This window comes from Eublepharis macularius, chromosome 13 (assembly GCF_028583425.1).
Source record: "Eublepharis macularius isolate TG4126 chromosome 13, MPM_Emac_v1.0, whole genome shotgun sequence".
Lineage (NCBI taxonomy): Eukaryota > Metazoa > Chordata > Lepidosauria > Squamata > Eublepharidae > Eublepharis > Eublepharis macularius.
Window position 1 is genome coordinate 46,445,816 of NC_072802.1, and position 25,979 is coordinate 46,471,794.

A 25,979-nucleotide genomic window follows, 5' to 3' on the forward strand; every position below is an offset into this window, starting at 1 on the left:
CCGAGGATCCGTCTACCGAGTCCCCGATCGGAACCGACGACCGGGTCGATTCCGGTAAAACCTAAGAGATCGAGGCCGAGGTCCCCTTCGAAGGCGAGGAGCGCGTCGGTTCCGAGGTCTTCTTCGGAACCGGCGAAGAAGAAGAAGAAGACCAAACATCACCGGTCGCCGCATCCCGCTCCCCAGGAAGAGGTCATCGTGCTTCCTCACACGCCTTCCCCTCATCTGGATTCCCCGGAGCCAGAGGACATCTCCGTGCCGGTGCCGGATCCGATGGCCTTCGAGACGGTGCCCGCAGAATTCTCTTCGGGACCGGAGCCGAGCCCGCGCCGTCGGATCCGAACATCGCCTGCTCTTCGGTCGCCGAGGCTGGAACCGAGCCCGTCTCCTCGTCGGAGCCGTCCGTCGCCTGCCCGTCCGTCTCCACCAGCTGCCGGTCGTGAGCGACGTCGGTCTGGGGACAGTGTCCGATCGGTCCGGTCCACTGCGTCCCGACATCGACAGGCCTCCTACCTCCCCTCGCCATACCATTGCCAGTGGGAAGGGGCACCTGCAGGTTTCTCCGTGTTGGAACCGAGGCCTTCGACATCGAGGTCGACGTGGGCTCCCCCTCCGCACCAGGTTCCGGAATCCCAGCTCGGTTCCGATGAGGAGGATGTGGAGAGCTTTGGCGGCTACCAGTCGGAGTCCTGGTCCGAACCATCGCCAGCTGAAGAGCTTGTACCATCTGCGGACTCGCCATTCGAGGACCTCCGCATCTACGCCGACCAGATGGCGAGGATGGCCAAGGCTCTCGAGATGGACATCTCCTCGGCGGTTCCCCAGACCAAGGACAAGCTCCTCAAGCGCATTTACGGAGACAACCCGGCATATGTTGGCTTCCCCATGCTCGAGGGTCTTGAGGAAATCGTGGAGAAGGTGTGGCAGGTGCCCTGCGATCAACCTCCAACATCCAAGAGGATTGAGCAGCTCTACAAGATCAAGCAGGGTACCTGGCCGGCGCTGGTGAAACACCCTCCACCTTCCTCCTTGGTCACAGAGGAGTTCAACCCCAGGCGATCGGGTCACTCCTCGGTACCTGCCGATAAGGAGGGCAAGAAACTGGATGCCATGGGCAGGCGCCAATACATTGTTTCTTCCCTAGGTCTGAGGATTGCCAACTATCAGACCATCATGGCAGGGTACCAGCTGTACCTCTGGGAGAAGTTGGCATCCTATACACGAGACCTCCCTCCTGAGCAGAAGGCTGTGGTGTCCCTGCTGCAGACAGAGGCTGTGAGGCTGTCTAAGCAGCAGATGAACGCTGGAAGCCACGCTGCTGACACTGCTGCTAGAGGAATGGCTTCGGCGGTGGTCCTCAGGCGCCACTCCTGGTTGCGGTCTACGGCCCTGTCCCAAGAGGTGCGTTCCAGAGTGGAGAGCATGCCATTTGAGGGGGACTCGCTCTTTTCCAAAGCGACCGACGAGACCCTGAAGAAAAAGAAAGAGGACCGGCAGACGGCGCGGTCTTTGGGTCTGGCTCCAGCGGACAAGCCCTCCTCCAGGTCACGGTACGCTCCCCGATCTGGTCCTTACCATTACCAGGGCAGATACCATCAACAGCGGCCAGGCTACCAGCAGTATCCTGCCTACCAACAGCGGCCTTACCCTCCCGCACAACAGCAGAGGAGGCGTCGGCCCTTCAAGCCTCGTCCGGCACAACAACCGGCCCAGCAGAAGGATCAGCAGGGCACCGGGAGGCAGTACTGACGGGTCACGCCAGCCGTATCCCCGAACTTTTCGGACAGACTTAGTCCACTCCTCTCTGAGTGGGAGTCAATAACATCTGACTCATGGGTCTTAACTATTGTTGAACTGGGATACGGGCTGGAGTTCGTTGAGCTGCCTAGATGCAGTTCACCCCTGACAGCTGTCAATAACACTATGGCCGAGCTGGATGCGGAGATCGTGTCGCTCTTGGCCAAAGGTGCTGTGGAAGAATTGCCCTATGAGGACTCTGTAAAGGGGTTCTTCTCTAGGTTCTTCCTGGTCCCTAAGAAGGATGGGGGCTTACGTCCCATCTTGGATCTGAGGGGCCTTAATGCCTTCCTCAAGGTGACCAAATTCAAAATGGTAACGTTGGCGGCTGTGATCGCCTTGCTGAAACAGGGGGATTGGTTTGCGGTTCTTGACTTAAAAGACGCATACTTTCACGTGGGCATACGGAAGGAGCACAGGAAGTACCTGAGCTTTGTTTACCGGCAACGGGTTTTCCGGTATAAGGTGCTCCCCTTTGGCCTGTCCACTGCCCCACGAGTGTTCACTAAATGTGTGGCCCCTGTGGTTTCCTTCCTACGGGAAGAAGGCTGTACCATCTTTCCGTACCTCGATGACTGGCTCATCGTGGCTGAATCGGAGTCTAGGCTGGTGCAGGACATTGGCTTGGTACTTAGCACTTGCCAACGCCTGGGGCTCCTGGTGAACTTGGAGAAATCCAAACTGGTGCCCAACTGCAAGGTGTCCTACATTGGTGCACTGTTAGACTCTGTGGAGGGTAAGGCCCTGCTCCCCTTGGAGAGGGCTCGGTCCCTAAGGGGTCTAGTGTCCGTGTTTAAAAGGAACCGGTTCCAGTCTGTGCGCACTATCCAGTGCTTACTAGGGCATATGGCAGCGGCCACCTCTGTGGTGCCTTTCGCTAGGCTGCGTATGCGCCCTCTACAGAACTGGTTTGTGCGGAGGTATGATGCTCTACTGCACCCTCCGTCCCTCAAATTCTCTATCCCGAGGGTCATCCTCTCCTCCTTGGACTGGTGGCTGTCTGATGACAACTTGTTTAGAGGGACCCCTTTCGGGTATCAACACCATGACATCACGGTTACCACTGATGCCTCTCTGTTGGGATGGGGGGCTTACTGTGGTGATGTGTCGGTGCAAGATGTCTGGTCTGACAGGGAAAAGACCCTCCATATCAATGTGCTTGAACTAAGGGCCATTCGTTTCGCACTTGTGTCTCTTACAGCACTGCTGAGAAATCGTCATGTCTTGGTGCAGACGGACAACACGACTGCCATGTACTACGTGAATCAGCAGGGGGGCACAGTGTCCATGGCCCTGTGCCGGGAAGCCACACTCACTTGGCAGTGGGCTATCAAGAACGGCGTGTCGCTCCGTGCTATACACGTGGCTGGGTCGGACAATGCCCGGGCAGATGCCCTCAGCAGGGTCCCTTTACTGGAACACGAGTGGGAACTGAACGTAGAGTGCGTTGGGCCGATCTTCCAGATGTGGGGTCATCCAGTGATAGATGTGTTCGCCACTGCGGCGACCACCAAGGCCCACACGTTCTGTTCCAGGGCAGGGAGCGACCCCCTCTCTATTGGGGATGCCTTCCAGTTTACGTGGACGCAGGGCTTGCACTACATGTTTCCTCCGTTCCCCTTGATTCCCAGGGTCCTGTGCAAGATAGAGGAGGACGGGACGGACTGCATCCTAGTGGCCCCCTTCTGGCCACGGCAGGTTTGGTTCCCGAAGCTCCTGCGGATGTCCCAACGGACGTATGTGAGTCTGCCCTCTCGGCAAGACCTTCTCCTAAACGGGAGCCTGGTCCACCACGATCCAAGGAAGCTGCATCTAACGGCTTGGCGGATCGTTCCTCCCCGATAGGCTTTACTGACGAGGTACAGAGGGTCCTCCTGAATGCTCGTCGGCCATCCACTAGGCGCGCTTATGCGGCCAAGTGGCGCAGGTTTGAGCTCTGGGCACTTGCCAGAGGAGTGGTGCCTGACAACAGTCCCTTGGGGGTGGTGTTCGAGTATTTGTGCCACTTGCGTGGCCTGGGCTTGAAGGCTTCCTCCCTCAAGGTCCACCTGGCAGCGATATCAGCTGCTCACACCCGAGTTGAGGGTGCTACGGTGTTTTCTCACCCACAATCCCGCCAGTTCCTTAAGGGCATGTACAATCTTTACCCACCTGTGTCAGCGCTAGTGCCTCAGTGGTCGCTGTCCTTGGTGCTCTCACGTCTCATGTTGCCTCCATTTGAACCGATGGCTACATGCCCCTTGGATATGCTATCCTATAAGGTAGCATTCTTGGTGGCCGTCACATCGGCCAGAAGGGTCAGTGAGCTGTCTGCACTGAGGTCTGACCCTCCCTTTCTTGTGTTTCACCCCAACAAGGTGGTCCTGCGTCCCTGCCTTGGGTTCCTGCCTAAGGTGGTGTCCGCCTTCCACCTCTCGCAGGATATCTCACTGCCTGCATTCTTTCCTCAACCCTCCTCTAAGGGGGAAAAGGCCCTCCATACCCTAGACTTGAAGAGGGCCCTAGCCTACTACCTGGATAGGACAAAGGGATTCCGCTCCAGTCCTCACCTGTTTGTATGTTTTGGGGCCAAGGACAAGGGTAACAGGGCTTCCTCACAGACCCTGTCTAGGTGGATTGTGACGGCCATTAGCAAGGCCTATTCCCTAGCAGGGGTGGCTTGCCCGCTTCATGTCAGAGCCCACTCCACGCGGTCCCAAGCATCCTCTTCGGCACTCCTCAGGGGGGTGCCCCTGGTTAACATTTGTAAAGCAGCCACATGGTCCTCTGCAGACACCTTTGTCAGGCATTACGCCGTTGATGTCAATGCGGAGCAGGATGTATCTGTGGCCAAGGCTGTCTTACACTCCCTTTTTTCCTGAGGGAGTTTTGGAATGACTTTCTTGGCGTACCTGTTGGGTACCCTTGAGTGAAAGTGTGTATATATGTACCTGGGGGTGTGTATATATGTAAATATTGAATATTTATGTGTCCTTACACAGTATTTTTACATAGATGTATATATGCATAGCTATTTATTGTTGATCTTGTTTGCTTAATAAAATTGTGTTGGACTTCACCCCCGCCTTCCTTATTGTGTGAAGCTTGGTACACTCCCATGTGTGGAGGCACAGAAGAACGAAGATGAAAACAGGGTTAACATACCTGTAACTTATGTTCATCGAGTTCTTCTGTGCTGACACACAACCCTCCCTCCTACCCCGCTGTGAACTCCAATGCACAATACTGTGATGGCTGTAACGGATATTGGTGTTTTTAAGGTGTTACGGCTGAAGTGTGTTGGTCAAGCGGCGGCAAGGGAGAACTGAGGGAAGGGGCCGTTGGTCGCTGGAGGATCACGTGACCGTTTGGGCGGGGAAAACGGTCGCTGAGGCGCGCGACAAACGGCCCCTTCGGAGCCATGGAAGCTCTAGAAAATTCTCCGGCGGCTGGCCTGCGCCTGCGCAGTCCCCCATGTGTGTCAGCACAGAAGAACTCGATGAACATAAGTTACAGGTATGTTAACCCTGTTTTCTCTTTGTCAGATGCATGCTTCCTCTGGATCTATTTCGTCATTCTGTGACTTTTAGTTGATCTTAATAAAAAGGTATTATATACCTGTTACCTTCCACAGTAAAGCAATATATTTGTAATTTTGATATATAACGTCTGTACAAATGTAAAGTGTGTGTTGGTGACAACATATATGAATAAAAAGGTAAACTGCAGCATATTTCTATATAAAACAGGGAAATCTGTCAGGCTGCTGGCATGGTCTTTCCCTTCCTTCTGCAGAGTGCCTAGACTTCAGGAGTCAGAGGGGAATTGCAGCTTCTAAAGATCTCTAGGCAAACCTCTGGGGCTCAAACATTCCCCTTTGTTTAGGAATCTGTTATTATATCTTCCAATGTTTTCTTTAAGATTAAAATTTTTATTTGGATTGACGCCTCAATGCTAAGGGAGCAGCGTCAGTCCTTGCTCTCCCTGAACAGTGTCCTCAATAGAAATCACTACCATCATCCCCAAAGCTGCTTCAAGCCACAGAAACACACACAATATTGACTGAGAAACTGAGTGCAAGATGAGAGGCTGGGCTGAGCCTTGTTGGCATTACCCCTTTTTATATCTACAGGAAAGGTTGAAGTGATAAATGCTCGAGAGAGAGCCCCACAAGCAATTTCTGGAGACTTGCTGGATCAGTGTCAACCCCTTTTTCTACCAGGTAACAGTGGGGTCTGGGGCACATTCCTTTATATAAACTGGGGTGTGGTGGGTGAACACCTGGTGACAAAGGAGCTCTTACTGCTCACAACTAGACAAGTTTCTAATGTCTCCCTGAAAATAAATCCACTGGCAGATGCAAAACCAGACAGAAATCCAGTGGCACCTTAAAGACTAACATTTATTCCAGTATAAGCTTTTGTAAGTCAGAGCTTACTTCCTCAGACACAATGGAAGAAAAGAACATTATTTTCCTCATCGTTACATAATATATTGAAGTAGGGGAGGGAAGGGAGGGAGGAGATGAGGAAAGAAAGGCCTAGGATCATAAATCAGGTGTGATTCTCTGTGTTGAACTGCTTGAGTAGTTATAACGGATAATGAAAAGCAGTCAGAGGTTCTAGCATCTCTCACCTGATGGTGAAGATAAACAAAATTGCAATAAAATGGGGTAAATAAACTAATTACGAAGAGGCAGTTTGAAGCAAGAAGCAGTGAACAGTTGTAGTATGATACATTTATTTTATTTATTGATTGAGAAGATTTATATCCCACCTTTCTGCCCAATAGAGGACACGTGTTAAAAATTGTCTATTAAGGATTCTAAAAAGAGGGTATTAAAGTTTATAAAAATAGGGTCTTGTTCATAATGTGTTGAGAATAATGGTGAATTCCCTCATGTTTCAAACTGTTTCTTCATTAATTTGTCGCTAGTTTTAAATGTTGTTAGCCTTTTAAGGTACTACTAGACTTCTGTTTTGTTTTGCTTCAATAAAAGAACAAGGCTACTGCAGTGGAATTAGAACAGAAAACTGCACAGGCTAACATGCTCTACTAAAGGTATTCTTTGTGCCATTTGTAGTACATACCCTAAACAGGCTGTAATTTTACATATATGGGTAGAAGTTCAGCCACAGAGCCATGCTCCTTTTTTTTCTTTTAATTGAAGGGGGCACAACCAGAAATTTCTTGTCAGAAGAAATCTTGCCACAAGATTTAAAAAAAAAAGACCACAAGATGTGGACCATACTTCCAGTCACAAAGATTAGATCTAGATCCTCACTACTTTTGAATGACAACTAGGATTGTCAGATTTCCTTAAATGCTGGCACGAAGTTAGAAGAGCATTAAAAAGGACTGAGTGTTGTCCAATAGTATTTAACAGGAAGCGACTGCAATATGAGTGATGAAATAATAATAGACCTGCATGTGGTAGGAGCACAATGGATTGCAGTTCCTGGGGAACTTCGTGGGTACGAAGAAGCCCACAAGCGCTATGGGAAATTGCCATGGAAGACACTGTTTAAACCCACTATCAAGATCCTCGAGTCTGGAGTCAAGATACCAAAGGTTCTGAGTTTATTTCTCAAAGAGCCGATTTTACTGCCATCTTTGAAAACCTCTTCTTTAAGGTAAGATAATCCCATTTAAAATAGCTACACCGATGGCAACAGCAGGATGGAAATTTGTTTGTTTGGTTATTTACTTATTTATATAAGACATTTGTATGCCCAAATTTGTTCTATTTGTTCTACCCAAATAGTGTCCCCTGGGGAGAAATGTCCCATTGGATCTTTCATTACCAGATCCTTGGGAATGGCAATAATTTAGACATCTTATTCCCTGTTGGCAAATATCTTTGATGTTCTTCAGCAAAAAGATTTATTATGATAAGCAGCTGGCAGCCATGAGACTCAGCCTGGCCTAAAGTATAGCTCTCGATTCCAATTCAGAGTCCCTTAATACACATTTCAGTCTAATACCCCAACCATGTGCAATGCTGGGGATCCATGGTCACATCCCAATATGCACTTTAGCTGCAAAAATTTGTAATGGAAATAAACTATCTGGATTGGCTCTGCAGCATTGGAAAAAACTGTGGCGGTGTAATCCTTTGTTCCATTTCCGCATTTGGAAATGTTCCTCCCCTAGACTGGAGCCACGGGAAAGAAAAAAGACAGGAACAGAAAAAGAAGACACTTCTTTTTCCTTTTGTGACTTAAAGCAGCCAGGAGAAGGGGGCATTTCTGATGAGGGAAATGGCACACAGTCGGTGAGAATTAAAACTTTCTTTCCCCAGCAACACAGCCCCAATCCATATTGCCCCCACCCATATCTGCAGATGTAATCATGGATACCCAGCACAGCATGTGTTTTGGCCCTTTTTGCTTGTGTCTTCAGACAATATGGCTCTTACTGTTGACTTTGAAGAGGCTTTTAGCTGCAGCTGCATTATGCTGCATTGCCCTCACATTATTTTTTTGCTTGCTTGTTTATTTATTTATGTCATTTATAGTCTGCCTTTCTCACTGACACTCAAGGCAGATTACACAGCGCGAGATTCGTACAGTCAATATCAAGGACATTTCCATAAACAATTCCATAGAGTAAATAAATATAAGTTTACAAAGACATATCATTAGCAAGAATCTGATACAGAGTTGTAGAAATGCTGAAACAGAGCATAAGCACTTCTAGGACTAATATTAGACAACATAGAACTACCCAATAGGATCACACTTGGAGCACAGGTAGCACGTAGGAGCACAAACTTAAAGCAACAGATAGTCTATGGTTCCTAACTCATTATTGAAACATCTGATACTTCCTACAATATAGCCCTCCTGTCTGAGAGAACTGTGAACCTTGAATGGAAAGCATGCACTGTCATATCAGAAGTGCTAAGTTGTCCCTGGATTCAGGCTTTGAAAGGACCCCAACTGTGCACATGTACTCAAATATGTGAGTCCGCTGAACCAACCTTGTTGCAGATACTGCTGCTGTTAGGATCCGGAAAGGGACGGCAATGGGCAATGAGCGTCCTCTCTCTTTCAGCAAACTGTTTTTTGATGAAGGTAATATCCTGGGAGAAGGACAGACCCTTTACTGGCCAGCCCTGATAGAAACCCTGAAAGCTGTGGCAGAAAATGGAGCTGACGAATTTTACACAGGGAAGACAGCTGAGAAGTTGGTGGAGGATATGAGAAAAGAAGGTAAGTAACCAAGATGTCTCCTCACAAGAAACGTTGCACTTCTTAAGTTTCTACCCAGGCTTTTCCTCTTTCTATTAGTTTCTGGCTCCTCATCCTGAGGCCCAAATCTGTGGAATCTTTCACAATGAGTGAAGGAATGCAGATTCTTCCACCTCCATTATTTGGCACGCACATCTGCCTTGAGTCTTCTTGAGAAAGGATCGAGGCAGATTGAGGAGAGCATGAAGGTGCCTAGGCATAAGTGCCTACTGATATTAAAACTGTATGGCCTTAAGCTTATAGGAGAGAAGAACAAGGCCTTTTCCATCAAGGTCCGAGTGCTCTGGAACAACTTTCAGAGAAGGAGGAACAATGCTCCTCTTTTTTTAAAAAAAGAAGGAAGCCCAGCAATTACAGAGCCTAACTTCTATTCCAACCGGCAGAGAGCATTATTAAACATAGAATTATGTAAAACATAGAAGAAAATGCCTTGCTGGAGAAGAGTTAGCATGGCTTCTGCAATATTCTCTCTAATTATATAGGTGAGGCAAACCAATCAACATTATATACTTGGAATGTCTATAAGGTTTTGTTGAAGCAGCCCACTCCTGGAAAAAACTTTGAAGTCATGGGATAAGAGGATGAATGGTGTGACTGGGGAAACAATAGGAAGCAAAGGATAAGACTAAGTGGGGAATTTTCCCAGTAGCGGGAAATAAGCAGTGAGATTCTGCAGGGTTTGTGCTATTTATACATAATCTGGAGTAAAGATGAGCAGTGAGGTAGCCATGTTCATGGATGGCACCCAGTTTTTCCGGATGATGAATACCTGAACAGGCCATGAAGAGCTACAAAAAGGATCTCTCCAAAATGGGAGGATGGGCAACAACATGGAAGGAAACCAGATTCTCTACAGGGTTGCCAGTTGGTGGTCAGCATGCAGTAGGAGACTGAGGGTAGAAATACCCAAGACATTTTACACGAGTACTCTCAAGTGGAAGATCTTACACGTGTTCTCCCATTGTAGGCTATTCACTCGCTCGTGCAGCAGCCATAAGTTTCTCTGATGTACATGAGTTTGAAGTCTATTCCTCCACACTGGGGAGAGGGGCATCCCATGATGCTCTGTGTATTTGCATATGTGCATACTGCGATCAAGAATTGTTGACCCAAAATTTAACAGCAGACGGACACCAGATAGAGCTCTCCCTTTCTCTTCTGCAACACATCATCCTTTGCAGATGTTTTTCTACTAATTTCATTAACATATTTTTTCTTATTTTGGGGCAGTAAATAGCAATGTTAGAGCGCTGAAAATTATTGGAATGCTTGTTTTTCTTTTCTGATGCTGTTGTTGCCTTCAGCAATGGTGTGTTGCAATTTTTTTGGTAGATTTTTTATTTTACTATGCTTGCATTTTCCTTAAAAGCCAGTTGGCTTATTAGAAGAGAGAAACAGTGGCATCTGCCTGTTGTTGGAAGTAATATAAGGAAATGCTAGGGGAGACAGAGGCAGGAACAGAGAAGAATTAGCACTCTTGCCTCACAACTCAGTGGTGCCGATAGTGTATACTCACAGAAGCTAACACACACAAACCAAACAAACAAAATCTGGATACACATGCACTGATAAGGAAACAGAGTACACTTGAATATAGGATTATACAAAAAGTAAGTCACTTGAGTGTACTCGTGTTAAATGTCTCATGTATTTTCACTCTGAGGGACAGCAGCAGTGTTGATGGTCTGGTGTCACTTCTGGGTTTGCCTTTGGCAATGACATCACATCATCGAGACAGCTGCAATTTTGACCCATTTTTCTCCTGCCATCATAGCAAGCAGTGGCTGCTAGGAGGTGTCCCACTATATAGTGGGAGACCTGGCCAACCCTGTTACACACACTAATATTAATGGGATCAAAACTGGCAATGATTAACAGAAAAAGATCTTGGGACCATCGTGACAAGTTCAATGAAAATGTTGACTCAGTGTTTGGCTGCAGTGAAAAAGCAAATTCCATGCTAGGAGATTATTAGGAAAGGGATTGAAAAATGAACAGCCAGTATCCACATGCCCCTATAGTGCAGCTGCGTTTAGAATACTATGTGCCGTTCTGGCTGCCCCTTCTCAAAATAAAAATTTTTTAAGAGCATGAAAAAGTGCAGAAAAGGAAAATCATAAGGATAAACATTTTCCTGTTTAGAAAAATGATAGAAGTTTTAGGTATTCTAAACACACTCAAGCTTCTTCCATTTAGCCCCTGCAAAACAGGAAGGTGGTACTTTCTTGGCTTTACATGAACTTTTGATGCAGACATTTCAATATGTTAGTTTTCTCAGCTTTAATTTGTAGCACAGCTCAAAGGGTTAGGGCTGCAAACAAAAGCACATATTTATGCCGAATTACTAAAACTACCTTCCCGACTTTTTTTTTTTTGGCACATTTTTATTGAAGTGTGTAACAATTAAAAATTACAGTACATATAACAGTAATTAATATAACTAATATATAGCAGATGAATAAACAATAACTCAATATAACTAATAAATTAACTATTTACAGATAATCATATAAAATTGAGAATGTATGACACATAGAGTTATAGTAAAACAACATATAACGACAAACAATATACACCAGAAGAGGGTATGTTTTGGATGTTATGCTGCAAAATTACATAAACATAAATCTGTAGTGTGAGGAAGACTTACATAGTTGTATACATATGGAAAGTTTTTAAACCAGGTAAAGAGTTGTTAACTTCCAGATATTCAAAGAAAGAGAACCATTTCTCTAAAAAGTTAATAGTGCTTGGGAAGTGCTCTGCTTGATATAATTTATCATATAGTTTTTCTGTGATACAGTGATCCCAAATTTTGGCATACCAGTTGTTAATTGAGAGAGTGGATTGTGATTTCCAAAGAGTGGCTATCGCACTCTTTGCGGCTACCAATAGTGTGGCTATAAAATCTTTTCTTAGCAGTGGAATTGGAGTCTGATATTTGTCCCATTGAAGAAGAATTTCTGGTTCTAAGGGTGTTATGTACCATCTAGGTGTAGCAAGTTAACTAGTCTGGCTGCAGTATGGTAAAGATATAGATCTGGATAATTGAGGCCACCAGACAACCTTTTCTGTCTTATTACATCAAAAGCAATTCGGGGCTTTTTGTTTTCCCACAAAAAATTATTAAATATCTTTTGCCACTGATGTATGATTTTTCATGGTATGCCAATTGGTCTTTTTTTATTATTATTATTTTTTAATTACTAGTACTACAAAAAGGAAAAAGTGGGAACAGGGAGAATGGGAAGAAACAACACATAACAACACAAACACTACATCTACAAGTAATGCATTCCCTTCATACTGCAATTATTTAACATTAGAGCTTTGTAAAATGCTGTTAGATTGGTAGATCTTATAAAATACAAACTACAATCAGGATTAGGTCTTCTTCCCCCCTCTGGGTCTCGGTCGCAATTCTCTCTGAACAGCTACAGTCCCTGTGCTCGTTCCCTCCTCCTCTCCCCCTTCAGGCTTGAAATCCTCTTCTTCTTGCTGAAACTCTTGATGTTTACACACAAAGTCCTTTAGCTGGTCTTCTGATGTTATCTTGTAAGCTTGATCTTTATAGCTAAACCAGATACCTTCCGGAAATAACCATTTGTACTTTATTTCACGTTTCCTCAGAAGAGCTGCAAACCTTTTATATTTAAATCTTCTTTTCCGAGCTAAAAATGGAACGTCCTTCAATATCTTAACCTTATTGCCCAGAAAGCCCAAGCCCGCATTGTATGAATTATATAGGATGGTGTCCCGGATCTTCTTAGATGAAAAGTCAATAATAATCTTGCGAGGCAGCTGACGCTTCATTGCATATTTTGAAGAAGCCTGACGGACTTCCAAAATGGCGCTTTTTAACTCTTCTTTAGTTGCCTTCGCGGGTATCGCCAAAAGTTCCGACACCAGATCCTTTAAATTCTCATTTTCCTTCTCCTTCACATTCTGGAGACGCAATATTGTCTGCGCACGATCCACTTGCAACCCGATCTGTTGGTTCTCCAACAGCTTTAGTTCTTTGTTTGTAGCCCTCATGAGTGCTGCGTTTTCCCGAGCAGACTTTTCCGCCCCCACCACTGCTTCCTTAATGGTTTTCACTTCACTCTCAATTAAGCCAACTGATCAGTTTAGTTTAACTTGTCAACAAAGGGCTTAATGGCTTCGACGACCGACCGCTTTACTAGCTCCTCAAGAGACTCTCCTTTCCCCTACAAAGCAGCCGAGATAGATTTGCCCATAGCAGGGCTCTGCTTTTTCGTCACCATCTTAGGGGGGGAATCCGCCAGCCAAGTTTCAAAACTCAGTGAGGGGGAAGAAATCCGAGCCTTCTTAGCTTCAAATCCCACCAATCCCTCGCATACGCTTGTAGTAACAGAAGGGATTCGCTACTTACAGGTTTCACCTTAAATCTGCTTTTTGCCGTTCTCCATGGCCCGGTGGCACGCGATGTGCTGTGCAAGTCTGCCGGCCTCCATAGGAGCAAACGGGCAATTTACCCCCCGCATCGACTTCGGGGGGTTCTTCCCATCGCGCTCCGGACCCTGACCCCCTCACTGGGAGTCTTGGGGGCTAACCTTCGCAGGTCAGCCACCCGGTCAGGCTGCTCAGGCACTTCCTCCCGGACCTGCGGAGAGGAGCGTCTGACATGGCCGAGAAAATGAAAACGAATCCGTGGTATGCCAATTGGGATGGCTCTGAGAAGGTAGAGTATTTTGGGGAACACGAAGGATTTAATTAGATGAAATTTATCGTACCATGAAAGGTATATATTCGTCCAGTCTTTAAAAAGTGATTTAATTTGTTCCATTGTTTTAGTGTGGTTTATGTTGATGAGAGATTTGGTATTCGATGGGATTGTTACTCCTAGGTAGAGGATCTGCATATCTGCTATTTGGTATTTATGTTCCTTAGATAATTGTTGACTTGTTTTTTTGTCCAAATTAATTGGTAGGAAGTAAGATTTAGTAGTATTCACTTTTAGGCCAGCAATGTTTCCGAATTCTGTTAATAGCTGTTGTAGATGTCCAAAAGATAAGAATGGATTGATAAGGTATATCAACATGTCGTCAGCGAACATGCTGACCTTGAATTTAATTTGCCCGATGTTAATCCCTTGTATCATTTGATGATTCCTGATAGCTGTGGCCAATGGTTCACTTGCTAATGTGAATAAAATGGGGGATAAAGGACATCCTTACTTAGTTCCCCTTTTAATTTGGATGGGTTCTGATATTTGGCCATTTATTTTTATATTAGCAGATGAGTGTGAATAGATTGATTTTATTGCCCTGAGAAAGTTTGTACCAAACCCCATGTGTTGAAGTATTGAATATAGATATTTTGGTTCTAATGAATCGAAGGCTTTTTCTATGTTGAGGGAAAGAAGGGCTGCTTTTAATTTATTTGAGGTACAGTGAGATATTAAGTTCAAGGTTTTGAATATGTTTTCAGTAATGTCTCAGCCTGGTATAAATACAGATTGGTCTGTATGGACATATTAGATATAAAGATACTAATTCTTTTTTTTAAGATTGTGGTGAAGATTTTGTAATCATGGTTTAACAAAGAAATGGGTCTATAAGAGGAAGGTTTAGTTGTATTTTTCCCTGGTTTTGGAAGTACTATAATTGTGGCTCTGGGCCATGATGGGGGGATTTGGCCAGTTTCCAATATTTTATTACAAGTTTCTCTGAGAGGATTTAATAATAATGTAGAATATTTTTTGTAGAATTCGGAAGGATAGCTGTCCTGACTTGGAGCTTTGTTACTTTTCAGGTGCTTAATTGCGTTCAGTATTTCTTGATGTGTTATTTTATTGTCTAGAAGGGTGAGATGGTCGTCTTTCAGTTGTTTCATATTGTTGAGTTCATACCAGAAACTAGATACCTTCTGAGAGTCTGGGCCTTTTGAAGTATACAGATTCTTGTAAAAGTCGCAGAATATTTTAATGATCTTCAGTAAGTTGTTATTTTGGTCTTGTAGAAGGTTGATATAATTTGCAGTTCTTTTCTTTTTAACTCTAAATAGCTTCATTGTTTTTGGTGAGGTAAATCAATATCTTTGCTTGGTGTATAACATATCCTTATAAATTTTGTTAATTTCCATAGACTCTACCTTTTTCCTTTCCATTATTAATTGGTGATAGATTCTTTTGCTACCTGTTTTTGTATGTTTTTCCTCAAGGGATTTGATATTTTGGAGTATTTCTGTTTTTTGGGCTGTTTTTTGTTTGTTGAGCTTAGCTGAAAGGGTTATAATGTGTCCCCGTGTTACTACTTTTATAGTATCCCATAGTATATGGAGTTTTACCTTGTTAGTTAAGTTATCAGCTATTACAGACTCCAGTATTTTCTCAATTTCTTTAGAGGTAGATTGTGAGGTGAGAAGGGCTTTGGGTAAACACCACTGTTTCATTTCTTGTTTTGCATTCTCGGGGCTAAATGTGATGTTGATGGGTGTGTGATCTGATATCTGAAAAACTCCAATGTTTGATTCACTAACTTTGTCTACAAGTGTGTCAGATATCATAATATAATCTATTCTAGTATAGACATCAAAACATGGTGAATAAGAAGTGTAGTCTTTTTCTTTTTTGTGTTGATTTCTCCATATGTCTACTAGTTGATATTTTTCAATAATGGAGGATAATCTTGTATCGTTTTTTCTCTTTTTCTTTCTTTTGTCCCTATTCCATTTATTAAATCTAGATTTATCTCGGTTGTAATTTATTATATAGTTTAAGTCACTTCCGATAATCACTTCCCCCTCTTGAAATTGTGTTAGTTCTTCTAGAGTGTCTTCAATGAAACGTAGTTGATTAGAATTCGGGGCATATAGAGAAACTATGATATATGTCCGTCCCTCAATTGTACATGTTAGGAAAATGTATCTACCTTTAGGATCCTTTTGTATTTTTTTGTATTGGAAGAGGATATTGTTTGCAGTCAGTATTGAGACTTTGTTTGCAGTCAGTATCTAGACTTTGATGTGCCAAAAGAGTGGAATTGCACTTGTGTCCACGAGGCTTTAAGGTCATTGTTGTGATTTTGGCTAAAATGAATTTCCTGTAGAGTGATAATGTGGGATTTTGATTTGTTCAGTTGGGAGAGAATACTTTTTCTCTTAACTGGATTTCCTAGACCTCTTACATTATAAGAGGTAAATTTGATTGTAGAGCACATATTTGTTTATAGATACAATGAGAAATGGAATGGTTCCTTTAGCTACTCCAAATTTCTGTGAGTAACAGGATTAACTTTGTTTTGTTTAGTCTATAGAGACTCCTAATTACAGTTGCTATATTGTTTCACCCAGTAGCTTATTCCTTCTGCAGCTTGTATCTATAAAAGACCTAATATGATATCAAAAGGTTTTCCTAATCCTAAATGTATACGTATAGAGATTCTTTAATTAATACTTTTGATTACGTTAACTAATTTCGTTGATACTTATAGTACAAACAACAAATATTATTTGATTTTCTTCAGCACCTTACAGTTGCATAAGTCTATTAGGCCCAGAAACCGAAAACCATGTTTTAATTAGATATTGGTAGCCATTAATAATCGTATGTAGTATTGTTAACCACTTCTATTCTTGACACAACTTCAGTTAAATATTAACAAGCGCCGTTATATATTAAACGACAATATAATTTATCAGAGAATAGTAGAAAGCTATGTGACTTTATCAATTACAGTGACAATCCTTATCAGTTATCAGAATGAGATTTGATAAACAAGTGCAATTAATTATTAAGTTATGAACGATAATAAAGATATTAATTCACAATATAGATAAGCAATAAATTTATTAAGTATATATTAATAATATAGCAATAGTTATATAATATGTAATATGTAATAAATATGTAATATATTATTATGTTGTTAGTATAATGAATTATAATTATTATGCAGTTAATAAATAGTTTACAAAGTTTTCCCTAACCCTTCCCCCCACTTGAAAGTAATATATAATTATATATATTTATATATCCTTGTAATTAACCCTAATAAATAAATTGATTATGAACATGTAATTAAGCAGTTGTAGTGAATCACTAAACCTATAAACAATTGTTAAACTTTTTCTTATCCTTAATATGAATATCGTCAAAATTTTATTTACAAAATGACTATGTATAACAAACAGTTATACAAAGTTAACAGCGCCTGAGTACTACTGTGTTAAAATGCACAGCTGTATTGCCCCCGGCAATAATTTGGTGCCACTTCACTAAAACACTCTAGGAGCACACACAGAAAATCACATCCCCCCCTTCCCCCCCCCAAAATCATATATGATTAGTTGACAGTAGTGCAGTTCACAACAAAAACCTAAGTAGGGCACACAGGGATTTTGTTTCCCTTCAAAGGTGATGGTGATAGTGATTGTGAAAGCTTTCTTTTCTGCGACTGCCTCTCAATTTCCATGTCAATTTCAATATCGAGGTCTTGTAGCAGTTTCCATCCCGATTCTTCATCAATTGCTATGAGAGGTTTACCTTTGTGTATTACTGATATCTTTGTTACGTTTTGCCATCTATACTTTATATTTGCCCGTCAGAGAGTTTCTGTTATTGCTCTTAATGTTTTCCTTTTCTACAGAATCTCACCCGGTAGATCTGTATAGGTTGAAACTGGTTTGCCTTCATGTTGAAAGAAGCGTTTCTTTCTTGCTTCATCCAGGATGTTTTTTTTAGTGCAATAGTCTGATAGTTCAATTAATATGTCTCTTGGAGAGTCTTTTAAGTTTTGTTTCCTTGCCCCGACTCTATAAGCTTTAACTATGGTTGGTGCTATGCCATCTTCTAAGCCAATCTGGGACACCAGCCATGAGGTAATATAAGCAGTTAAATCTACTTTCTGAGTAAAAGCTTCCTCCACCCCTCTCAGTTTAATGTTTCTTTGCGTTTAATTCCAGTTTTATAACTCTGTCTTGTAATGAATCGTTTATTGATTGAAGTTTTTTAACTTCATTGTAAGCTGAGTTACTTGCCTCTATTGCTGCTTCTGACTTTAAAGCCACTTTTTGAAGTTCCAACCGCATGTCAGAAAGCTATTCAAGAAGTGGTTTGATAGCTAGTGAGAATTGCTGTTGGATGTTGTTTTCTAGTTTTGTCAATTTCAAGTCTAACCGATCTGCCATTGCTGGCTGTATTTTATCAGAGACAGGCTGTGCATCTGCCATTTTAGAGGCTGAGGCAACAGAACTCTCCTGTGATTCATTTTTATTTTGAGAGGGAAATAGCTCTTGTAGGCAGTTTGGGATATACAATAGCCCTGGAACCATGATGACAGTGAGAATGGCTGTAGGCTCTCCTGTTGCCTTCATTGCTCTGGCCAGGTCTGAGCCAAATGGCCTGTATGACACTGCCAGCACTACGGAGGCCCTCTAGCTGCTGGCCACCAGTGGCCCTCCAGGGCAGTGGCTCACTGGGAACTTCATTGGTACATTAAAGGGCCAGTCCATCCCTGAGTGACAGAGCTCTTTTTAACCTCCATAGCAGAGCTGATAGAGAGTTCATCTATAATAAATGATTTTGACTGAAAATAGAGTACTGTTGACTATTGTATGAGAACCAAACTACGCACAACAGGTAGCTGAGATTTGGAAACAGCTGTCCCCACATTTTAAAATGTTAAAAGCAGTGGAGGAAGAGGGTACCATTCAGATATAGTAATGCAATGAAGTGGGGGATTTAACCCTTGCCTCCATAGGTAAAATAGCCAGACATGTGTGACCGAGAACAGTGGCATTGATGCAGGGGAAAGTGTTCCCGTGTTGGTGTGTTTGCTGTAAGGTTTTCATGACTTTGTTCTCTTGTCTTATCTTCTAGGTGGCATTTTGACATTGGATGACCTCAAGAATTACCAAGTTGAAGTCGTGAAACCCTTGAATATTTCATTGGAGGAATACACTGTGTATTCTGCCCCCCGGCCAGCAGCAGGTCCCATTCTCTTCTTCATCCTTAACATCCTAAAAGGTAAATGGGTGAAACTGGAGGTGTCTAGCTCCTTCTGTGCCCCTGTCTGGGCAGAAAGAGATGCTGCACAATACCACCTCTCCCTCACACAAGGCCCGAAGTGATTTACAACATTAAAAACTATTAAAAACAACAATATAATATTAAAACAATATAATATTAAAATAATATTTAAACACTATTTTAAATATAAAATTAAAACAATATATAATATTTAAACACTATAATATTAAATATGATATTAAAACAAAAAACGTCACTACAATTAAGGGGTTTCAAAAATACATCCAGTAGTACAAAAACAACCAGGTGGCAAAGATTCCATGGTAAAGGACACAGGAAGAGTATGACTCCGAAGAGAAGCAGGAATAAGATAAGTCTATGGTGTGTACTATATGTTCCAGACACTTTTAAAACAAATTACTCAGCACAGAGGTGTCTGCGGTTCCCACAATGTTACATTTTGATGGCCAGAATGGAATTGTGAGAACAGCTTTCTGTGCCTAGGCTCCGTGTCTGTGTACATGTCAGTATATGTATACTGGAAGGAAAGTCCCCTCTTCTTACATGCTGTGATCCCGATCGGAATCCTTTACCTGGGAATTAAGTTCCAAGCATGGAACCATCAGTGCATGTCTGTCGATAGGACCTATGGCAGACACATGGGGTGTGTGAGGACTTTGCAATGTGTGATTTGACTGTCAAGTACTCAGTTCTCCTTGAGGCTCAAACTAGATGTTATATTCTACACAGGTTGGGACTCTGTCACACAGAAGAACAGGTTGTTTGCCTGAGAAAGGGACAAACAGTGCCCCTTTGAGGCCATTTTCATTGGCAAAAATGTCATGGTAGGGAAGCTGGAAGCTCCTCCTCCCTCCTCACAGCACTCCAAGCCCAATGGAGCACTGTGAAGGTAAGATATCCTGTTCTTCCGTGTGAGTGAATCAGGACAGGTATCCTTGTCCCAACTCCTGTAAGATACAATGACCATTTCCACACGGCTTACCTTCTTCTGGAAAACAGTGTCTTCACATGCGAAATCATGTGAGAAGACACTGTTATCACGCAAGAAGACATTGTTATCGTGGAAGACAGCGTCATCTTGTGCGATTTAGTGCGATAAAAGCATCTTCTTGCATGATTTCAAGTGTGAAAACGCTGTTTTCTGGAAGAAGGTAAGCCGTGTGGAAATGGCCAAGGTCGATCCTGAATTTCTTGAGGTCTTGTCAGACAGGTCTTGGTTGGTTCCTCCAAGGCCTTATTGAAATTGAAGTGCACCTCTTACTTGATACTAGTGGAAAAGGTGACTCTTGAAACAGAACATTTGGGTATATTCCTTACCACTTCTAGTCTTTCCTTTATCCTCCCCTCTGGAGTACTCCCTGGTTTTCTCTGCACCTAACCAACATGATGGTGCCACTGCCAGGCCAGGTCATCCATCAAGAGACAGTCAATTATTTCAGAAGTTGACTCCCCTTTCTGTTGTTCTCGCCTGTACTCCCCTGTATTGCTACTTTACCTGACCTTGCTTTTGAGTACTGCAAAATAGTTCCATTCTGGTTTTGGTTTGGAGGTCTTGGAGCATTTTTGAAAGGTATTTCTGCCTATTCAACACTCACCATCAGTTATTCTGGTTTTTCAGGGTTCAACTTTACCAAGGCAACCATGAACACACTCAACGAGAAAGCTGAGGCTTATCACTATATTGCAGAGACCCTGAAGTTTGCTAATGGACAGAAAACAAAAGTGGAAGATCCTGCATTTTCCCTTATAAAGGAGGTGGGCAGAGCTCGCTTACAACTATACAGCTGTGAGCTTTCAGTTTTGGAGGTTGCTTGATTGAGACCCGCTCTGTTTTTAGGATGCCATTAGTGAGCTGGTATCGGATTCCTTTGCTAACCGTGTCAGGGCGCAAATCGATGAGAGAGGGGACCATGCTGCCACCCATTACAACCTCACCCAGCCAGGGAGAGTGGGCCTCGGTACCTCTCATGTTTCTGTCCTTGCTGAAGATGGCAGTGCTGTCTCGGTCACCAGCACCATCAACCAACCGTAAGTGAGGAGCAGTTAAGGGTCAGATGAGGGAGAGATGTTGGAGATTTCTAGTCAGATTTTCTGTTTCTTCAGATTTCTTTTCATCGCAGCCATGGAGTTGAAAGCAGGGAGAAAGATAAATTGGAGCTGCAGTGGTAGGAGAGAAAGGATGTTTGCCATTTCTCTTTATATCATTTTTCCTGCGGTAACCCTCCTCTCAGTTCCTATTGGGGCAATTATCAGTTTCAGAGCAGGGAATTTACATCTAGGAAAATGCAGCTGGAGAGACAAGGCTACCTTCTCCCTTCCTGAGTGCTGCAGCCTCAGTTCCCTCTGCCCCATATGCACACACACACACATTGGGTGCTACCAAAAGATATTTTAAAGAGCTGAGAGATCTGGCCAAGAATCCCCAACCTCTCTGCTTGTTTGCTCCTGAAACACAATAGTATAGGAGAGATATGAAAGCAGCTTCTGAAAGACTGCTAAACAATGCAAAAAAAAAGAGTTCAGACAATTCTGCTGTGCAGGGAAGGCAGCAGTCTGTTTCTGAAAAAAACCCTTTCAGGAAGCAAACTCCATTCATGATACCTGGGCAACTACCATCTTGCTGTGTCCTTTGGCTGTTTAACACTTTCAGGCATTGACTCCTGCCCATCTTTGGCTCCCAGCTTAGTCTGGATTCATGGATCTCTGATTGTTAGCAACAGAATCCAAGAGCCAAGCACATACCTTCAGGGGTGAGGTGGCCTGCAGAGGAAAAGGAATGGCAAGGCGGGAAGTGGGGTACAATTGAAGAGTGGGCAGGCTGTACAGCACTGTGTGGAGGAGTCAGGTGGTGGAGTTAGCATGGGAGGTAGATAACTGTCCCATCCTGACCTGGCCTCACAATTCCTGAGTCCCCTTGGAACTCCCAGAGCATGTTGGGGTGACAGGACCGGGGCGGACACGTGGGGGACATGGGGATTTTGTAATGTGCAGTTAAGCCCCACTGAAAAAGAAACAAGAACTTTGAACAGACAAATAACCAGAAGAGAAAGGGTTTAGCTGCCCCTTCCACAGCTTACACTCCCAATTTTAACACAACACAGCAGCTTTTCTTTTTTAATGTTGAAAAGGAGAATCCTGCGACTGCCTGTCACGTGCCCACACTTTTGAAGTAAATTTGTTTGGATGTTTGAGTGCTGTTTGCCTCCAGTTTTGGTTGAGTTTGACCAATGCTGGTCTATGGTGTTGCTGACCCCAGAGCCTATCCCATTGAGTCTTCTGATGTAATAGTCTTTCCTGCTCACGCCCTTGGGTCTGTGCTCTCTCTGTCTCTCTCTTGCTTAGATTTGGCTCAATGGTGTATTCTGAAAGCACCGGGATCATTTTAAACAATGAGCTTGCTGATTTCTGCATGAAGAAGTCAAACAAAGAGATCTCTCCAGGTGAGCTTCACCTCCTCCTCTTTCAAGGAATTCCTGTTTTGAGTGAATGATCAGGAAAACTTGGTGAATCTGAACTGCTGAGTTAGAACAGTGAACACTCTGGGGAGTTTTAAATTTTTCTCCCTAAGTAGGAGGACTCAAAACATACTTTTAAATATTGACAGTTGGCAGAAAAGGAACTGTCCTTAGTGGAGGAATGTATTTTTTGTATGCCTTCTGATCCTTATCTAAGCACCCTGCTAGTCTCCAGAATTTCACAACCAAAATGTGCAGTGCCTTTCTGATTTTTTTGAGAGAGAGAGTGCTGAATGCCTCTGTGATCAGGTAAAGAGATAATGCCACTGCCAACTCCTTTCGCAGGAGAGATGCCTCCCTCTTCCATGGCACCTGCCATCCTCATTTCCAGCAACGGGCAGTCCAAGCTGGTAATTGGAGGCTCCGGTGGGACTCTGATCACCCCTGCTGTAGCCCTGGTGAGTGTGCGTCTCTTCTGCCCCCTGGAATCTGCAATTGAAACAGTTTTCCTATTACCTGCTGTGCACTGAACCATTTTTGACCTAAAGCTGTAACCCGCTTTTCCAGTAATACTCCTCAGTGAGGAGCCTGTATAGGGTGACAGCTGCAGCTTCTTTTCTTAAAATCATACTATATAAAAATGATATCTAGTTCTACTTCAAGAGACACCATTTTCACTAGCATTTAAATAGCAGGCTTGTATACAGTCGTGTGGGTACAGATACATTCTGTGAGCAGCATACAACCCCTCCTTGCTTGCATACAAGCCTTTGGCTACTTTACATCTTGTCCAGGGCCAGGAACAGGAAATAGGGCCTGGTCCAGCCTGCAAGCCACCTCTCCAGGTAGCTTTCCCTGTTCCATCACCACTATCAGGCAGAAAAGGTTTCCTTCCACAAGAGAGGAAAGTGCTTCTTGGCTGCCACCTGTTGCTGCTGCCTTCAGGTGAACCTCTCCATCCCCATTCTTCTGGTCCCAAAGTTGTGTGTAATCAAGATGTGTGTTCCAGCTGTGGCTGCCAGATGCCTCCAGGAAGCCTACACATAACACAAGGAGAAAACAGTCCTTCCTGATTGTTTATCTCCCCACTCCCAGCATCTGGTATTCAGAGATACACCATTTCTAACTGTAAAGATTCCGCTTAGCTATGATTAATATCTGCTGACAGATGGACCTCCTCCATGAAATGTCTCTGATATTTAGGCTTATTCAATTGCAGGTGATTGCTAACAAGCTGTTGTTCAAGTACAGTCTAGATGATGCCATCAAAGCTTCTATTCTCTTTCCTGATGAAAATAATTCAATAAAGGTCGAACAGCACTTTGATAAGGTGAGATGTTTGACCACCTTCCACTGCTTATCTGGAAATAGAGTGTTGGAAATGAACAGCAGTGTCCTGGATCCTCAGGGGGGCTGCTTATTTCCTGAGGGGGTGTCAAAAAATAAAATTCATAAACTGAGAAGTGAATCCTCACTTTCCAAGGTAGAAATGCCACCACCAGCCTCTTTACTAACCCACAGCTCAAGGCCAAGAGGCTAGCCCCAAGTCCTCTGGGTGTTAGCAAACAGAGATCAACCTTGCGAGGTAGGCATCTTGTAGGCTGAGTCCAAAAAACAATTACTTGGGTTGCTTATGGCAAAATGGCCAACGTACTGGATTCAGATTGAAGCAGTAACACTCAGTAACTCTACACAAGTATAATTAATAAAGTTTATTAAAAGAAGTACAAATTCGAATTATAAAATGGCTTCTCAGAGGGTTTGTTAATTTCCTCTTTGCCTCCTGAATGCTCTGTCAGTTTCACTTCCCCTTCTAGGAGGCGAAGAGGAAATAAATGTGAATTATAAAAAGTAATAGAAGTGTGCAGTCACGACAGGAGAAGCAAAATAGCTGAGCTAGAATACACTTAGAAACTTGTAAACCTAAACCAGATATTACTTTTGAAGCAAGTTTCAAAATCCACACAGGGGCTTTAGGTCTTAAGTCCAGAAAGCCAGAGAACAAAGACAAGATAGTGGCTAGCTATAGGACTCCACCCATAGGATAGCCTCAAAAATAGATTGATCCTTCAGACAGAAGTATTTCCAAGAGGAACAAGAGTTAGAGTTAAGCTACAAGAGATGAATTACAGGAGAATGTGCATGTGAAGGGAGTCACAATGTTAGCCGGGAAGCTGCGTTTTAAAAGAGATTGGAAGACTTTGTCAATTTCTCCTCTCTACAGAGACAGCAAAGATGGCTTCTCCGAGGGTTTGTTAATTTTCTCTTTGCCTCCTGAATGCTCTGTCAATTTCACTTCCCCTTCTAGGAGGCGAAGAGGAAATAAACAAACCCTCTGAGGAGAGATCTTTGCTGGCTCTGTAGAGAGGGGAAATTGATAGAGCCTTCCAATCTCTTTTAAAACTCATCTTACCAGCTAACATTGCGACTCCCTTCATGTGAGTGTCCTTGTGTAATTCGTCTCTTGTAGTTTAGCTCTTAGACTAAGACACAACTTTTTAAGGCCAACCACCAGTACGGTTGCCAGGTGTCCAGTTTTCCCCCAGACAGTCTGGGGTTTTGCCAGACAGTCTGGGGGAAACAAAGTTGGAAAACTGGACACCTGGCACATACACGAAGGAAAAAAACCAATGATAAGTGCTAGGGCCTCCGTCCAGTTTGTGGGGGGAAGCCATCTGGCAACCCTAACTGCCAGCACTGTGGCCTGAACTGAGCCAATCACAAAGGGCTTAACCTGTGACGACAAGTTCTGCAGTAGCCTGCTTTCACAGGTGGGGAAAAATTAATCGCTCCACTCCCATGATGTCATGCGTTAATGAAATCGAATGCCAGAACTAGCCTCCCTAAATGTCCTGTCCTTGAAGTTGTTAAGATTTAGCACCTGTGATGTCAACTCAATCTCTTACCTTCCTGGGAGTTGACAGTTACATCCTTGCCTCCCAGAAGAAGCCACTTTTATTCTCAGCCAGCTGAGTGACCTTGGGTCAGTCACAGCTTCTCTGAGCTCTCTCAGCCCCACCCACCTCACAGGGTGATTGTTGTTGTGGAGATAATAATGACATACTTTGTAAACTGCTCTGAGTGGGTGTTAAGTCATCCTGAAGGGTGGTATATAAATCGAATGTTGTTGTTGTCAGTTAAGTCTTCCTGCATCTTAGCTAGGCCAGAAGCCTGAACTGAAGTGTTTGAAAGGACCAAGAAACAAATTGGGCAAGTGAGTTTCTTGACATGGAGTACAATGCAGGGTGGGGGGAGAATAACGCTGGGGTTCTCCATTCCCTAATTTCTTGGAGGGAAGCGGAAATGCTGAGCTTAATTCCTTCCAACCTCTCCCTCCACTCCCCAAAGCAGAGTTTTTGCCTGCAGTTCTCTCTTTAGCTCCACTCTCCTTGCTAAACAAAGCTGAGATAAAAGCAGCCCAGCCCCAGCATTCTGGCCTCTTAATGGAAGCAGGTACTTCCAACCATGTTTTGGACTCCATGT

At 43.6% G+C, this 25,979-nt stretch overlaps 1 protein-coding gene across 1 annotated transcript in view; it reads left to right on the forward strand.

Annotated features, from left to right (window-relative positions):
* The window catches only part of GGT5 (gamma-glutamyltransferase 5), a 48,646-nt gene that overhangs the window by 18,624 nt on the left and 4,043 nt on the right, over positions 1–25,979 (forward strand). Inside the window, exons 3-11 of the mRNA XM_054996629.1 lie at positions 5,909–5,998; positions 7,214–7,409; positions 8,833–8,990; positions 18,871–19,017; positions 20,660–20,796; positions 20,879–21,069; positions 22,384–22,481; positions 22,842–22,954; positions 23,716–23,826. Coding sequence (XP_054852604.1) covers positions 5,909–5,998; positions 7,214–7,409; positions 8,833–8,990; positions 18,871–19,017; positions 20,660–20,796; positions 20,879–21,069; positions 22,384–22,481; positions 22,842–22,954; positions 23,716–23,826 — 1,241 coding nt within the window. The remainder of the gene's footprint in view (positions 1–5,908; positions 5,999–7,213; positions 7,410–8,832; positions 8,991–18,870; positions 19,018–20,659; positions 20,797–20,878; positions 21,070–22,383; positions 22,482–22,841; positions 22,955–23,715; positions 23,827–25,979) is intronic.